At 48.0% G+C, this 13,775-nt stretch overlaps 1 protein-coding gene across 1 annotated transcript in view; it reads right to left on the minus strand.

The window, feature by feature from the left end:
- Positions 1–6,568: 6,568 nt before the first annotated feature.
- Positions 6,569–13,775, minus strand: part of LOC139273478 (zinc finger protein 420-like) — an 80,067-nt gene continuing 72,860 nt past the window's right edge. Inside the window, exon 6 of the mRNA XM_070890381.1 lies at positions 6,569–8,114. Within this exon, the coding sequence (XP_070746482.1) occupies positions 7,125–8,114 (990 nt within the window). The 3' untranslated portion in view covers positions 6,569–7,124. The remainder of the gene's footprint in view (positions 8,115–13,775) is intronic.

A 13,775-nucleotide genomic window follows, 5' to 3' on the forward strand; every position in this document is an offset into this window, starting at 1 on the left:
TCGTGCACCACATTAAAGTGCCCTTCTGTCAGGTCCTCCCGCGCCAGCCGGACAAAGAGCTGGCGGCGGAAGGAGAACACGTGGCGCAGGCTGTTCTCCCTGAGGCCGAGCGGTATGGGGTTGATCCCCGACCTTACCTCCCCCAGTTGGTGTAGGTGAGGGAGGAGGAGCTCAGCGGAAACAAAGGGCGGGACGTTTGACACGATGACCCTCTGCGCGGTGGCCTCGAGAGGGTCCACCGGCAGGAACGTCCCGCCCACCGTGAGCCCCTTTTCAAGGGCCAGGGACACCGCCCGCTCCGACCCCAGGAAGAACACGGCCTTCCCAGACATCTTGGAGGCTGCGACAATGGCCGAGGGGCCGACTACCCCAGCCATCGCCCGCACGCACTCCTCGATGGTCATTGTGGGGTGAGTGTAGCTCTTGACCCCGTGTTTTTTCGTAATTAACCTAAATGGTGGCAGGGCAGCGGGTGGCGCAGGAGGGGCCGTGGAAGCGGTTGCCACCTGCGCATACGTCCTTGCTGGCCCTGCCACCGGCGTGGATGGGGTCGCCATCACGGGGTCCCTTTAAGGGCTACACCCACCCCAAAGTCACAGGCCTTAATGGTCTTAATTGGCCTCTTGTATAATGACTGAGCAGAGGAGCCCTTAATGAGGCACACCTCTCCCCTAGTTGGCAATTGGGGAGGGGCCTTGCTCCCTCTGCTCAGTTGTCTTAAATTGTTTGTTTTTTAAATTAAATTTGGAAGGAAGGGCTCTCAGAGAGAGAGGGGAGAAACAGAGTAACAGAGAAAAGAGAGAGGGGGGTGGGAAGGGGGGGGGGCTGCGAGGGCAGGTCTCTCGTCGCAGCTGTGGGTGGGTGCACTCCCCAGATGGCAAAACACAAAAGTCTTTGAGGTGGTCTTCAGGTGGGGGGAGAAGATGTCTTCACCTGGGGTAGCTGGAGCCACCAGGCACTCCTAACGATCTTTAATTGGATGATTAAGAAAAACAACAATCTTCAGCCTGGTAGCTCCAGCTATCCCAGGCTAGGCAAATGTGGGGGGGGTGGGGGGGGTGGGGGGGGTTCCAATTGTGGGGGGGGCCTAGTTGTAAGCAAGGCCCCCACACACACTACCACACACACACACACCCCCCGCGATGTTCCGGCCCTCAGTGGTCTTCTTTCCTCCCCCCACCGATACAACAAAGTCTGTTTGGGGAAATGCACCCACACCCACCTGTAGAATGTAGAGTCTCCCTCCTTCCACACTGGATATTGTTGGTCTTTTCCCCCTCTCTCCAACTCCTTGCAGAAATGATAAAGTTGTTTAAAGTTTTCTGCTTTTTCCTCTCCCTCTGGATAAAAGTTGTGTTGAAGCCCCTTCCTTCCTTCTCCTCCTGGGCTGGTCTCAGGGCTCTCCAGGCAGGAGCTCAAGTTGCTAGCAGCTCCTCTCACTGCTCACAGCTCCAACTGAGCAGGACACGCCTCTACTGCTGCACAATTGGTCCTTGTGCTTGAAACTCTTTTAGGAGTCTACCTGCAAAACATAAACAACATTAAACTGTGCCACCCGACCTGGGTGACACAGCAGACATTTTCAAGCCCCTTTTTTTTTTTGGTTTTTGGTTTTTTTTTTTGGGGCGCTAAAATCAAATTTTTCCAGTGCCCCCTATAAAAGGGAAGGGGACACTAAAAGCACCGGCAATTAAAACAAATTAACTTTAAAACGTAAAATCAAATTAAAATTTGGTTGCCGGGCGTGATGATGCACTCCAGTCCCTCCGGTGCCCACCTCTCGCGGAAGGCCGCGAGCGTACCGGTGGACACCGCGTGCTCCATCTCCAAGGACACCCTGGACCGGATGTAAGAGCGGAAGAGAGGCAGGCAGTCAGGTTGAACGACCCCCTCGACCGCCCGCTGCCTGGACCGGCTGATGTCCTTGTGCTTGAAACTCTTTTAGGAGTCTACCTGCAAAACATAAACAATATTAAACTGTGCCACCCGACCTGGGTGACACAGCAGACATTTTCAAGCCCCTTTTTTTTTTTTGGTTTTTTTTTTTTTTTTTTTTGGGGCGCTAAAATCAAATTTTTCCAGTGCCCCCTATAAAAGGAGAGGGGGACACTAAAAACACCGGCAATTAAAACAAATTAAACTTTAAAACGTAAAATCAAATTAAAATTTGGTTGCCGGGCGTGATGATGCACTCCAGTCCCTCCGGTGCCCACCTCTCGCGGAAGGCCGCGAGCGTACCGGTGGACACCGCGTGCTCCATCTCCAAGGACACCCTGGACCGGATGTAAGAGCGGAAGAGAGGCAGGCAGTCAGGTTGAACGACCCCCTCGACCGCCCGCTGCCTGGACCGGCTGATGTCCTTGTGCTTGAAACTCTTTTAGAGTCTACCTGTGAAAACATAAAACAATAACGGTGCCACCCAACCTGGGTGACACTCCAGACATTTACAAGGCCCTTTTTTTCCCCCCCTTTTTTTTTTTTTTTTTTTTTTGTGTTTTTCTTTTTTTGGTTTTTTTTTTGGGCACTAAAATCACAATTTTTCCCCAGTGCCCCCTATAAAAGGGAAGGGGACACTAAAAGCACCGGCAATTAAAACAAATTAACTTTAAAACGTAAAATCAAATTAAAATTTGGTTGCCGGGCGTGATGATGCACTCCAGTCCCTCCGGTGCCCACCTCTCGCGGAAGGCCGCGAGCGTACCGGTGGACACCGCGTGCTCCATCTCCAAGGACACCCTGGACCGGATGTAAGAGCGGAAGAGAGGCAGGCAGTCAGGTTGAACGACCCCCTCGACCGCCCGCTGCCTGGACCGGCTGATGTCCTTGTGCTTGAAACTCTTTTAGAGTCTACCTGCGAAAACATAAACATTAAACTGTGCCACCCGACCTGGGTGACACTCCAGACATTTACAAGGCCCATTTTTTTTTTTCCCCCCTTTTTTGTGTTTTTTTTTTTTTTGTTTTTTCTTTTTTTTTTGTTTTTTTTTTTTGGGCACTAAAATCACAATTTTTCCCCAGTGCCCCCTATAAAAGGGAAGGGGACACTAAAAGCACCGGCAATTAAAACAAATTAACTTTAAAACGTAAAATCAAATTAAAATTTGGTTGCCGGGCGTGATGATGCACTCCAGTCCCTCCGGTGCCCACCTCTCGCGGAAGGCCGCGAGCGTACCGGTGGACACCGCGTGCTCCATCTCCAAGGACACCCTGGACCGGATGTAAGAGCGGAAGAGAGGCAGGCAGTCAGGTTGAACGACCCCCTCGACCGCCCGCTGCCTGGACCGGCTGATGTCCTTGTGCTTGAATGACAGAAGGATAGTTTGCAGGTGAAGCAGGCAATCAGGAAGGTGAATGGAATGCTGGCCTTCATTGCGAGAGGGATGGAGTACAAAAGCAGGGAGGTCCTTCTGCAACTGTATAGGGTATTGGTGAGGCCGCACCTGGAGTACTGCGTGCAGTTTTGGTCGCCTTACTTAAGGAAGGATATACTGGCTTTGGAGGGGGTACAGAGATGATTCACTTGGTTGATTCCGGAGATGAGGGGGTTACCTTATGATGATAGATTGAGTAGACTGGGTCTTTACTCGTTGGAGTTCAGAAGGATGAGGGGTGATCTTATAGAAACATTCAAAATCATGAAAGGGATCGACAAGATAGAGGCAGAGAGGTTGTTTCCACTGGTCGGGGAGACTAGAACTCGGGGGCACAGCCTCAAAATACGGGGGAGCCAATTTAAAACCGAGTTGAGAAGGAATTTCTTCTCCCAGAGGGTTGTGAATCTGTGGAATTCTCTGCCCAGGGAAGCAGTTGAGGCTAGCTCATTGAATGTATTCAAGTCACAGATAGATAGATTTTTAACCAATAAGGGAATTAAGGGTTACGGGGACCAGCCGGATAAGTGGAGCTGAGTCCATAGCCAGATCAGCCATGATCTTATTGAATGGCGGAGCAGGCTCGAGGGGCTCGATGGCCTACTCCTGTTCCTAATTCTTATGTTCTTATGTAATGGATAATCTTTATCCAAGAATTATGTAAATTCTGGTGTCCCCGAGTCAATGTTGGGACTATTGCTCTTCTGAATATAGAGAAATTATCTGAGCTTTGGTGTATGGGCCACAAGATCAAAATCTCCAGATGGCTCACTTTGGTGATCATCATCATAGGTGGTCCCTCGAACGAGGATGACCTCCTTCCACATGAGTTCATAAATGTTTCAATGAAGGAGCCGATGTACCAGTCCTGAACTCCAGGGATGGAAGATGCCTGTGCGTGGATTTTTTTAAGGTGTGGTGACCATTGCACACCAGCCACCACACGGGCTTGACAGAGCTCGGCCTTTATCCAGTGCCAAGTGTTAAGCAGGACGACTGGAGACCTGCTCTGCTGCACGGACCTAGTGCGCACACATATCGCAGTGTGGGCTGGCCCGTGCTGCCCCGGGCCCTTGGCTCTTCTGGGTGCCGTACCCTCATTAGCCGCACCCCCGCCACGATCTCCCATCGCTCCTCCACCACAAACATTCGCCGCACCTCCGCCATGATCTCTACCACCTCTACCTTGATAGCCTTGCTTAGATAGGTCACATGGAAAACTTTGCAAATGCAATATTGCCAAGAATCAGGTGGTGTTGGTTGAAGGAGAAATGCTGGCCAGGAAATTGGGAGGCCTCCCAATAGTGCCGGGGGATCTTTTAATATCCAGGCAAACAGGGCCTCGGTTTAACTTCTCGTCTAAAAGATGGCACTTCCGACACTGCAGCACTTCCTCAGTACTGTACTGAAACCTCAGCATGGATTTATGAAAGGGAAATCATGCTTGACAAATCTTCTGGAATTTTTTGAGGATGCAACTAGTAGAGTGGACAAGGGAGAACCAGTGGATGTGGTGTATTTGGACTTTCAAAAGGCTTTTGACAAGGTCCCACACAAAAGATTGGTGTGCAAAATTAAAGCACATGGTATTGGGGGTAATGTACTGACGTGGATAGAGAACTGGTTGGCAGACAGGAAGCAGAGAGTCGGGATAAACGGGTCCTTTTCAGAATGGCAGGCAGTGACTAGTGAGGTGCCGCAGGGCTCAGTGCTGGGACCCCAGCTATTTACAATATACATTAATACATTAATGATTTAGATGAAGGAATTGAGTGTAATATTTCCAAGTTTGCAGATGGCACTAAGCTGGGTGGTGGTGTGAGCTGTGTGGAGGCCGCTAAGAGGCTGCAGGATGACTTGGACAGGTTAGGTGAGTGGGCAAATGTATGGAAGATGCAGTATAATATGGATAAATGTGAGGTTATCCACTTTGGGGGCAAAAACACGAAGGCAGAATATTATCTGAATGGCGGCAGATTAGGAAAAGGGGAGGTGCAATGAGACCTGGGTGTCATGGTACATAGAAAGTTGGTATGCAGGTACAGCAGGCGGTGAAGAAGACAAATGGTATGTTAGCCTTCATAGCTAGGGGATTTGAGTATAGGAGCAGGGAGGTCTTACTGCAGTTGTACAGGGCCTGGAATATTGTGTTCAGTTTTGGTCTCCTAATCTGAGGAAGGACATTCTTGCTATTGAGAGAGTGCAGCGAATGTTCACCAGACTGATTCCCAGGATGGCAGGACTGACATATGAGGAGAGACTGGATCGACTATGCCTGTATTCACAGGAATTTAGAAGGATGAAAGGGGATCTCATAGAAACATATAAAATTCTGACGAACTGGACAGGTTAGATGCAGGAAGAATGTTCCCGATGTTGGGGAAGTCCAGAACCAGGGAACACAGTCTAAGGATAAGGGGTAAGCCATTTAGGACTGAGATGAGGAGAAACCTTTTCACTGAGAGAGTTGTTAACCTGTGAAATTCCCGACCGCAGAGAGTTGTTAGATACAGAGTAAAGCTTCCTCTACACTGTCCCATCAAACACTCCCAGGGCATGTACACGGGCGTGTTACTAATGGCTTCCCTGGATCCCAAGGCTGGGAGCGGCGCTCTGGAAGGTATGGGGAGCTCGGACTTGTCCATGATAATAACCAACAGCAAGAGAACTGAAATAATCCAGAGTAATGAGGTGTTGGTCATGGCTCAGTGGTAGCATTCTTGTCTCTGAGTCAGTAGATTGTGGATTGAAGTCCACCTCCAGAGCCTTGAGCATAAAATCTAGGCCGGCATTCCAATGCAATACAGAGGGAGCACTGCACTTTCAGAGGTGCCGTCTTTCACATGAGACGTTCAATCAAGGCCCCATCTGACCTCTCAAATGGGCGTAAATGATCCCATGACATTATTCAAAGAAAAAGGGAGTTTACCCCAGTGTCCCTCAACCAACATTACTAAAACAGATTATCTGGCCATTATCACATTGCTGTTTGTGGGAGCCTGCTGTGTGCAAATTGGTTGCTGCATTTCCTCCATTACAACAGTGACTGCACTTAAAAAGCACTTGCTTGTCAAGTGCTTTGGCATGAAAAGCACTTTATAAATACAAGTCTTCCTTTAACAAAGGAGAAAAGGCTCAAAAATGGAACAGGATATCAATTAGTCTCCTCTTGGAGAAATCAAGGAATCGACTGTATGTTGGAAACAAAGCTGATTTATTTGAGAGTTGTTTGACAGAGGGTGCAGAAAAGATATACAAGAATGGTTCCAAGGCTGAGGGACTTCAGTTATGTGGATATACTGCAGAAGCTGGGGTTGTTCTCCTTACAGCAGAGAAGATTGAGAGGAGATTTGATAGAGGTGTTCAAGATCATGAGGGGTATAGACAGAGTGGATCCAGAGGACAAAAGGTGATTGGCAAAAGAACCAAAGGCGACATTAGAAAAAAAAATTTTACGCAGCGAGTGGTTAGGATCTGGAATGCACTCCTGAAAGGGTGGGAGGCAGACTCAATTGTCGCTTTCAAAAGGGAATTGGATAAGTACCTGAAGGAAAAAATTCACAGGGTTACGGGGCAAGGGCGGGGGAGTGGGACTAGCTGAGGTGTTCTTGCAGAGAGCCTGCATGGGCTTGATGGGTCGAAAGCTGTAACCATTCTATGATTCTAAGCTTTCCAGAAAATTAAACTCCAGTCCAGTTATAGGGATTAATTACATCAGTGGCAACAAACCTCTTCTGTCCAAGTGAACACGGTTCAGTCCTGGATGTGATTAACAGCAGAATCCACACCTGCAGTGTGAACTCGCTGGTGTCTCAGTAGGTGGGACGACTGAATGAATCCCTTCCCACACTCAGAGCAGGTGAACGGCATCTCTGCAGTGTGAGTGCGTTGGTGTGCCAGCAGGTTGAATGAACGAGTGAATCTCTTCCCACACTCAGAACAGGTGAACGGCCTCTCCCCAGTGTGAGTGCGTTGGTGTGTCATCAGATCCTTTCTGCTTTTAAAGCTCTTCTCACAGTCAGGACATTTAAACGGTCTCTTATTGGTGTGAACAAGTTGGTGTTCAGTGAGCTGGGATGAACGAGTGCATGCCTTCCCACACACAGAACAGGTAAAATGTTTCTCCCCGGTGTGAACAGGTTGGTGTGCAGTGAGCTGGCATGAACGAGCGAATTCCATACCACACATGGAACACGTGAACGGCCTTTCCCCGGTGTGAACTCGCTGGTGTTCAGTGAGGATGGATGAACGAGCGAATCCCTTCCCACACACAGAGCAGATGAACGGCCTCTCCCCGCTGTGAACTCGCTGGTGTCTCAGCTGATGAGATGATTTAACAAACCCTTTCCCACATATGGAGCAGATGAATGGTCTCTCCCCAGTATGAACTCGCTGGTGTTCAGTGAGGCGTGAAGAACAAGTGAATTCCTTCCCACACACGGAGCAGATGAATGGTTTCTCCCCAGTGTGAACTCGCTGGTGCTCAGTGAGGTTGGATGACTGCCTGAACCTCTTCTCGCAGTAAGAGCAACTGAACGGCCTCTCCCCAGTGTGAACTCGTTGGTGTTGATTTAGTTCACGAGAGGTTTTAAAGCTGTTCCCACAGTCAGAGCATTTAAAAGGTCTCTCATTCGTGTGAACTCGCTGGTGTGATAGAAGGTGAGCTGAACGAATGAATCCCTTCCCACACACAGGGCAGGTGAACGGCCTCTCCCCGGTGTGACGACGTCGATGAGTTTCCAGCTCAGAGGGGCAATTGAATCCCTTCCCACAATCTCCGCATTCCCATGGTTTCTCCGTGATGTGGGTGTCCTTGTGTCTCTCCAGGTTGTACAATCAGTTGAAGCCTCATCCACACACACACACATGTACGGTTTCTCCCCGTTGTGAATGGTGTGATGTTTCTCCTTCCACTTTAAAAGGCCGATGATATCCAGCTCCTGATGAATGGAGTGACTCTGTCAGATCTGACATATTTGGTTGGGTTTTCCGTCTGCAAATGCTCCCCTTCTAATATCCTGTAAAAGGATTTTACAAAAGTCAGCACTGGAAGTGCAGGATAGAAATTGAAGACAGACAATTCTCATTTCTATGGCACAGTCTTTCCCCTCTATTGTTCCCCCAAAGCTGTAAATCCCTGTCCCGCACACTCTCCCTCCTCGCTGTGCTGAAATCCAAACCCATCGCACCATCTCCAACATGTCTTTACCCTCCCCCCTCCACCGTTTGCTCCCTCCCTCTGCTCTGGTTGGGTTCAGTTCTACACCCGCTGTGTGGAAAGTGAGAATAAAATCAATGAGGCATTAATGTTTTTCTCCTGGGTACTGGGACCCTGAAGCCCCGCCCACTCTCTGCTCCTGTACGAAAATGGCCGCGCAGTCGCAATAATCCGGGCTTGTCACCGGGGAAAAGCCTTTGCGACTATGGCCGCACAGCCGCCCTGAACGTCCCTGTCCAAGATGGCGGCCAGTGAACCCGGGCGGTCGGGCCTATCTCCGCGGTGCAAACACGGGCCTGCGGGCTCTTATTCGGAGCCAGTCCGCTCATATTCGGTGCCTCTATGCTCTTATTCAGTGTCTGAGGCTTTCGCGACCTGTTTATGAAGCTTCCCAGCGTATCCGGCTGTCCAATTCCTCCGCTCAGACCACAATCTCCCGGCGCCTCGCAGAACCGTATCTTCTGTCACAAACGATCTTCACCACTGGCACTGCGCATGCCCAGAGCACAGACCGGCCGCGCGCCTGCGTACTGGGCTCCTGTAGTCATTGATAGGCCACTTTGAGCCTCGTGGGGGTTTCTGGGTAAACATCCTTCCATTTCATTGAAAGCCCCAGGTGGTGAAGATAACATTTATTTTGTGTCAGCCGATTGAAATTGTTTTTTTTCACTACCTGTAGGGGGTCACACCAAGTTGCTCCAGTGTTAGCAGATGGGAACAGAAATCTTTAAAGCAAGTGCCCTCGTATACCACAAATATGAAATAAATAGTAATAACTATTTACACACAAATCATAAAGTGATTGTGAGGATCAATTATCACCTCTTTAACCTGCGGTGCCCACCGGTCACGAAAGTTATCAAGCTTTCCACATGGACACCACATGGTCCCTCTCCATAGCCAGCCGGGCAAGACCGTGGAAGCGAGGTAGGCAGCCAGTGTGACCTCCCAATGGGCCCGCTCATCTTGGACTTGCAAATTTTATGTTTTTGCCAGACCCAAGAGCAGGTCCAGGAGAAGATCCTCTGACTTACTCATCCGACATCTCCACTCCATCACCCTCCACATCGGGCAATCGAAGAATAGGGGCATGGTGCTGAAGTGTAACCAAAACTTGAGGAGCAGCCGCTTCAGGTAACTATGCAGGGGCTGAAAAATCGATCACTGAATATATACATAGCCCATGGACTCCTCTCCCCACAAAAATCCACATCTGGCCTTGGAGCCCGGAAAGGGGAGTTATGCTGGAACTGTATACAACACTAGTTTGGCCACAGCTGGATTACTGTGTGCAGTTCTGGTCACCACATTACAGGAAGTATGTGATTGCACTAGAAAGGGTTCTGAGAAGAGGCTGTTTCCAGGATCGGAAAACTTTAGCTATGAGGAAGGATTGGGTAGGCTGGGGTTGTTTTCCTTGGAACAGAGGAGGCCGAGGAGAGATTTAATTGAGGTGTATAAAATTATGAGGGGCCTAGATACAGTGGATAGGAAGGACATTTCCCTTAGCTGAAGGGTCAATAACCAGGGCTATAGATTTAAAGTATATGGTAAAAGGATTAGAGGGGAAATAAGGAAACATTTCTTTCCCTGGAGGGTGAGAGTCTGGAACTCACTGCCTGAAAGGGTGGTAGAGGCAGAAACCCTCATCACATTTAAATAGTTCTTGATGTGCACGTGAAGAGCCGCAACCTGCAGGGCTACGGGCCTAGTGCTGGAAGGTGGGCATAGGCTGTTTAGCTCTTTTTCGACTGGCATGGACATTATGGGCCGAATGGCCTCCTCTGTCTTAATTTTTCTATGATTCTATGAAAAATGATTGCACATGACTGCTCCGTGTAACAGTCTCCGCCCTAGACCCCAGTGGTGCAGGGGAGGACTCGCGCGTAGAAAGCCCCCATTGGGGAACCCAGCCTCGGTCGGAAGATAACCCACCAGTCTGATTTTTCAATAAACAAACTTAATAAATAAATTATACAAAGACCGGAGTGCCAGGGTCCTCAGCCATGGTGCTGATACATTTCCGTTACTAACTCGCATCTCAGGACACACCGTGTCTGAGTTCATTGCTAAATATATTCTAACTGTTTTGTAACTTGAGTTCTGGCCTCATTCTGAGGGAAATTTACGAGGTCTCATTTTGTTTGTGTGTCCCACTGGAGAGGCTGTTAATGGCTTTAATAAACTGGCAACAAGTTTTTTTTAATTTTGGAGGTGAAAAACACTATTAGTGATGCCTCAAAACACATGGGACAGAGAAATCTAGTTCACAGTGCCCCTGCCACAGCACTCAGTATCCACCCTCTCTACCATTGGTACTGTTTCTGCAGTAATTATGGTCTATAAGATGACGCAAGTCAGACCATGTGGAGTCAAGGGCCAGGTAGTAGAATGGATGGAAAGATGACTACTAAACGGAAATCAGAGGATATGAGCTAAGTGAAGTTTCTCAGACTGGCAGGAAGTGAGAAGTGATGTCCCGCAGGGATCCGTGCCAGGACCACTGTTGTTCACCATTATATAGACTCAGAAATTGTGGCATGTTTTCCAAATTTGCAGAGGATACCAAGTTGGCCCATGTGGAGACCAAGTTCTGCCTTCACACTGAGGACAACCACCATCATATTGTGTGGCACTACCACTGTGCCATATGGAATAGACTAATAATTGACCTAGCAGCTCAAAACTGGGCAGCCATAAGGTGCTCTGGGCTATCCACAGCTGCAGAATTGTATTCCAACACAATCTGCAAGCTCATGGCCTGGCATATTTTTACTCCTTCATTACCATCAAGCAAGCTGACCAACCTCCGTTCAATGAGGAGTGTAGAAGAGCATGCTGGGAGCAGCACCAGGTGTACCTAAAAATGAGCTACCAAACTGGAGAAGCTACAACACAGGACTACCTGCCTGTTAACCAGCATAAGCAGCATGCTATGGTCAGAGCTAAGTGATCCCATAACCAATGGATCAGATCACAGCTCTGCAGTCCTGCCACATCCAGTTATGAATGGTGGTGGACAATTAAACAACTAACAGAAGGAGGCGTCTCCATGAACATTTCCATCCTCAATGATGGCAGAGCCCAGCACCTAAGTGCAAAAGAAAGGCTGAAGCATTCATAACTATCTTCAGCCAGAAATGTTGAGTGTATGATCCTTCTCTACCTCCTCTGAAGTCAACAACAACAACTTGCATTTATATAGCTCCTTTAACATAGTAAAGTATTCCCAGGCTCTTCACAAGAGTCTTATCAAAAAAGATTTGACACAGAGCCACATAAAGAGATGTTAGGTCAGGTAGCCTAGAGCATGCTCAAAGTGTCTAAACTGAGACATTTAGGAAGGGTGGAAGTTGTGAGGCTGGCCAGGAGAACACTGGAATAGTTAAGTCTGGAGGCAACAAAGGCATGGATGAGGGTTTCAGCAGCAGATGAGTTGAGGCAGGGGCGAAGCAGGGTGATATTACGGAGGTGAAAGGATGTCTCAGCTGATCTACTGCTGAAACCCACAACCATTCCTTTGTTACATCCACACTTCAGTATTCCAATGTTCTCCTGCCACCTTCAAAGATTTGTATACATACACCCCAGGTCTCTCTGTTCCTGCATCCCTTTCAAAATTGTACCATTTCATTCATATTGCCTCTCTTTATTTTTCCTACCAAAATATATCACTTCACACTTCTCTGCATTAAATTCCATCTGCCACGTGGCTGCCCATTTCATCAGTCTGTCTATTATCACCTGAAGTCTTTTACTACTCTCCTCCAAGTTTTGTGTCATCTGCAAACGATGAAATGATGCCCTGTATACCCAAATCCAGCCCAAAAAGAGCAGTGGTCCTAACGACCGCTGGAAAACACCACTGGATATTTACCTCCAGTCTGAAAAACAACCATTCACCACTACTCTCTGCTTTCTGTCCCTTACCCAATTATGTACACATGCTGCCACTGTCCCATTAATCCCATAGGCTTTAATTTTGCTAACAATTCTATTATGTGGTGCTTTGTCAAGTGCTTTTTGTAAGTCATCTGCACAACATCAACCGCACTACCCTCATCAACCCTCCCCATTACTTCATCAAAAACCTCGGTCAAGTTACTCAAACATGATCTGCCTTTAACAAATCTGTGCTGACTTCCAGTTATTAGCCCATAGTTTCCCAAATGCCAATGAATTTTGTCCCAGATTATTGTTTCTAGAAGTTTCCCTATCACCGACGTTAGGCTCACTGATCTGTAGTTTCCGGGTTTATCTCTCGCCCCTTTTTTAAACAGGGGTGTAACATTTGCAGTCCTGCAGTCCTCTGGCACCACGCCGATATCCAAGGAGGATTGGAAGATTGTGGCTAGAGCCTCCGCAATTTTCATCCTTACTTCCCTCAGTAATGTAGGGTCATGTAACCTTTCTACTTTGAGGATTGCCAACCTTTTAAGCACTTCCTCTTCATCGATTTTTGTCCTATCCAATATCACTACTGCCTCCTTCTTTACTGCTACATTGGTAGCATCCTCTTCTCTAGTGAAGACAGCTGTAACAGACTCATTTAATACCTCAGCCATGCCCTCTGCCTGCACAAGATCTCCTTTTTGGTCCCTAATCAACCCAACCCTTCCTTCGACCACCCTTTTACTAGTTATGTGTTTATAAAAGACTTTTCGGATCCCCTTTATGTTAGCTGCTAATCTATTTTCATACTCTCTCTTTGACCCTCTTATTCCATATTTTAGATCTCCTCTGTACTTTCTATATTCAGCTTGATTCCCCACTGTATCTGAACCTTGCATTTGTCAAATGGCTCCTTTTTTGTCATTTTAACCTCTATACGTTTAGTCATTCAGGGAGCTCTGGCTTTGGATGCCCGTCCTTTCCCCTAATAGAAATGTGTCTCCTCTGTCCCCGAACCATCTCCTCTTTGAAGGCCTCCCATTGTTCACTTGCTGTTTTGCCTCCCATCCACCTGGGCCAGATCCTTTTCATTCTAGCTCACTGCATAATGGGAACGGTAACATAGTGGTAACATCACTTGGCTGATAATCCTGAGGCCTAGACTAATAATCCAGAGATGTGAGTTCAAATCCCACCATGGCAGCTGGGGAATTTAAATTCAATTAATTAAATAAATCTAGAATAAAAAGCTACTATCAGTAATGGAACTACTGGATTGTTGTAAAAACCCATCT

The sequence above is a fragment of the Pristiophorus japonicus genome, chromosome 9, assembly GCF_044704955.1.
Source record: "Pristiophorus japonicus isolate sPriJap1 chromosome 9, sPriJap1.hap1, whole genome shotgun sequence".
In the NCBI taxonomy this organism is placed as follows: domain Eukaryota; kingdom Metazoa; phylum Chordata; class Chondrichthyes; family Pristiophoridae; genus Pristiophorus; species Pristiophorus japonicus.